We start from the raw sequence: 3,762 nt of genomic DNA, 5'->3' as shown, positions 1-3,762 counted from the left end.
GGGGGGAGGGGTGGGAAATAAAAACATGAATATATCATCTAAGCATCAAGAGTCAGAACACCAGGAGGTTTTAGTCTGAGTGCAAAAGACGCTGAGGTGCCGTTTCCTCACCTTGCAGTAGAAATAGCGGCTGACGGCCTCCTGGGACCAAGGCTCATGGTAAAACGCCGCCCTCCTCTCCTCTTCAGGGTTCCCCACCACGTCCGTCATTAACTACAGCCAGGGAGAAGGTACAAGCATTAATGTTAACCATCAATAATATTATAGCTGATAAACATGGACTGAATACCATGTTGTGGGCGGATACAGTTTTTGACAGTAATTCTTTTTGAATGTCATTGCCCATCTCTATCTTCATTCCCTGTCATCTCTCTACTTTCCCTTATAGATGTATCTTTATTGATACATCTATTTCATTGGTTTCATTGGTTTACATTTTTATAAGCCATCCATATTGTCTTTTCCACCCCAACATTTAGAATATATTCTAAATAATAGTAGCAATGTGTTGTTTCATTGGGAATTGAAGTCACAGGAGGCGTGACAGTGTGTGCGCGTGCATGTAAATAGAAATAGTAGTGTCGAACCTTGAGGTCTCGGCTCTGGGATTTGAGCCAGTCCTGGATGTAGCCCTTGGGATCTCTGGAGAAGCTGAGCATGAAGTCCCTCTGGATCTTCAGCTGGTTGATGGACTCGATGGTCTCATGGATCTGAAAGAGGAACAGTAACATAACTGCACGTCAAGAAAAAACGCAAATCACAGTGCTTCCTTTTTTTTCATATAGCTGTAACAAAAACAAAAAAAAAGATACAACTGCGACAACTAAAACTAAATTATAAACTAATTGATATATCCTGATAAAAATATCCAAATTAGACACAGTGTAGAAGACCTGATTCTGAATCAACTCTCAGAACTAAAATCTTCAAACTATGTATTTACAAACAGCAAATACGCAACTCCTCAGGATGTAAACATAGAAGAACTGGTGAATATAGATGTTCTTAACCTTTCAACACAGGCAGTTCCGAAATGCCTTAATTAATTTTCAAATACACAGGCACATGACATTTACCCTGATGAAGATCTAGTGGCCTAAAGCTTGGTTTTATCAACAGCTTTTCTCCGTATTTGACTTTTATCGTATGCATGTATATGTCGTATACATGAGTATGCAGATGTTATAGTCGAAAGTAAAGGTAAATGCAATGGAAAAGTGTGTCACAGAAACAGGTAAAATTAGCCTCTCAAGTGAATGTTTTTCTGAACTACTTATTTGTCCCACCCTTCCTTCCTGCTCGCCCACAGCGACCTGCTGTTGACAAAAATGTCAGCTGAAAAGTTAAATGTGTGTCTCAGTCAAACATTAATAGGTCCTACATTTAAAACAGGGTGTGAAATCCATTGTAAGCAAACTACTGCAATAAAATAAAAGCTCCTGTTAAAAATGTGTGCAATAAAAATGGCTGCTCCCATGAGGCAGCTTACTTATCACCTCAGCGTGACATACAACATCAAAGTAAGATAAAATCAATTCGGAGTGTGTGTTTTGTGACGCTGGTGATCTCACCTTGTTGTCGAGTGAGGCGATTTCCTGCTGGTTGGCGGTGGAGAGGAGGAAGCTGCTCATCTGACTCTTCAGGGGGTCTTCCACCTCCACGTCGATGTCGTAGCAGGCCGTCTTCTTCTGGTCGTTGGGGTCCACGCTGACAGGGAGCAGGGATGAAAAAGAAATGTACAGAAAAGAAGAAGATGAGTAATAAATCAAAAGTGTAGGGATGAAATGTAAAAAATGTATTTATGCAGAAATAGCAGACGAGAAAATCATTACAGAACCTGAAAAGAAACATTTCAATAAATCTTTGAAACACGATTACTGATCCATGAAACCCTCACGCCTTTTGTTCCCTATAATTACATAGTGAACAATAACAGTCCTGCATGTTATTAACTTTCTGTTACAAACTTGCAAAAACATTTATTAGGTTTTGACAGTATAGTCAGACTCTTTATGGGGTCAAGTGGCTCATTTGTGGTGTGGTATTGGTTTATTTAATTTTATTTTGGTCTTAAAATTCATTTTTATGTTTAGCAATAAAGATAATTTAGAAAAACATAAAAAGAAAAATATGATATTTTTGTCTATTAAAAAAAAGTGAAGAAACATTTTCAAAGTCTTAAGGTCGCTCTAAGAAAACAAAATTCCATGGTTTAACATTTATAGCTCTTTAAATTAAAGCAGTTTTTTCTACAATGCGAGGATAAAAGGTCTCCCCCAAAAACATCATAAATACAGTGTGATAAAAGAGAACGCCACAATCAATTCATGGGAACATGAGCAAGACATACAATAAAAAAAACTTTTCTTTATAAATATTTCTTCATACTTATGTCATCTGTCTATGTTGTTTGTCTTAGCAAGGCCACCGTAGAAAAGAGTTTTTTCATCTCAACGAGGTTTTCCTGGTTAGATGAGGTACATACACAGTAAAACGGGAATCTACCTGATAACATGGTTGATGACGATGGGGTCTGGGGGCAGGAGCAGGTTGGTGAGACGCTGAGGAATCTCAGAGAACTTCAGCCGTGGGCAATCAAAAATCTGTAGAGAAATGTGAGAGTGAAAACTGATTTGTTGGATTTTACTAAAACTTTTGATGCATGTTTTCTACATGGTGTTTGGGCTTAAAACATATTCGAAAAAATCTAGAGCACATTATATTGCATGCAACTGGAATTGCAAAGGGTTAATTGGCTAATAAAGTGGAGCTTGTGTCATGTGTCATTTGTAAACTGCCGTGGTCAGACATTTTTCATATTGCTCTTGTAAGTAAAATCATATTTCCAGCAACACTGATATGAATATTTATGCAACTACAGTGTGATTCGTCGCACGCTGTGAGTCCCACACCTGTTGGAAGTACTTGTCACAGTTGATGTATTCCTTGTCATGGGAGTCCTGCAGCTTGTTGGTCTTGACATACTGCCAGAGGGCCTGGATGATGCAGGAGCGAGTCTGAGTGTGAATACCAAGCAGGCGTGCCAGGCGAGGGTCCAGCTTAAACTGGGGAGGCTGCGGAGACGATATAATTGCATTTCAACACTTTTTTTTACAACCGCCTACCTCAGAGCCTTTACATCAGCTCCATCACACCTGAAACCCTTATCATGTTTCCCCCAGCTTGGAAACGTCTGTCAGGTTCAAAAATGGAGTCTTAAATGCACTATAGCGTTTCTGTGGAGCTGCAGTTATCAGTGACACGAGGCCTGCAGGTTGTCACTACAACAGTTGATTTCATTGCATGGATTAGTCACACAGTTGTAACAGAGGAGAATCTATTTCTGGACAGTGCTGGGAGACTGTGTGGCGCCCTCACCTGGTAGTCCAGCATCAGCAGCAGAGTGCAGCGCACGCTCACGTCCCCTGGCCTCTTCACCTGGAAGCCGTCCGTCTCCTGGGTGGTGGGCGTGCGGTGCCACTGAAAAAGTTAACACAAAACACCACATATTGACGACGCAACTCAAACTGGGCTGTTTTGTTCAAAATGAATGGTCGGAATTTCATTTGTTTCACACTTCATTATCGGTTTCTTTCACACTTTATTCATCTGAGTGGTTTATCAATTCCTGCTTCAAAGGCCCTGAAAACATGTTTTCTCAGTCAGCTTCTTACTATAAGCGATGGAATCTGAAAAGAACACACAGTTTTCTGCCAAAATTACAACAGTTTTCTTTATTTCATATGAGAGATAATTGTATTT

General features: G+C 39.9%; 1 protein-coding gene across 1 annotated transcript; it reads right to left on the bottom strand.

Moving 5' to 3' along the window:
* Positions 1 to 45: 45 nt before the first annotated feature.
* LOC111647278 (SWI/SNF-related matrix-associated actin-dependent regulator of chromatin subfamily D member 3-like) lies at positions 46 to 3,486 on the bottom strand (the record flags this gene model as incomplete). The annotated part of the gene is made up of 6 exons (XM_023396897.1): positions 46 to 213; positions 588 to 710; positions 1,572 to 1,707; positions 2,506 to 2,603; positions 2,913 to 3,074; positions 3,379 to 3,486. Coding segments are annotated over 6 exons (795 nt in total), but the record flags the coding sequence as incomplete, so codon positions are not given.
* Between the last annotated feature and the right edge of the window lie 276 nt (positions 3,487 to 3,762).

This window comes from Seriola lalandi, unplaced genomic scaffold, assembly GCF_002814215.2.
Source record: "Seriola lalandi dorsalis isolate HSWRI2012SDOR001 ecotype SW California unplaced genomic scaffold, Sedor1 jcf7180002034990, whole genome shotgun sequence".
Lineage (NCBI taxonomy): Eukaryota > Metazoa > Chordata > Actinopteri > Carangiformes > Carangidae > Seriola > Seriola lalandi.
Note: the sequence above shows the minus strand (reverse complement) of the source record. Positions and strands in the feature narration are given on the sequence as shown.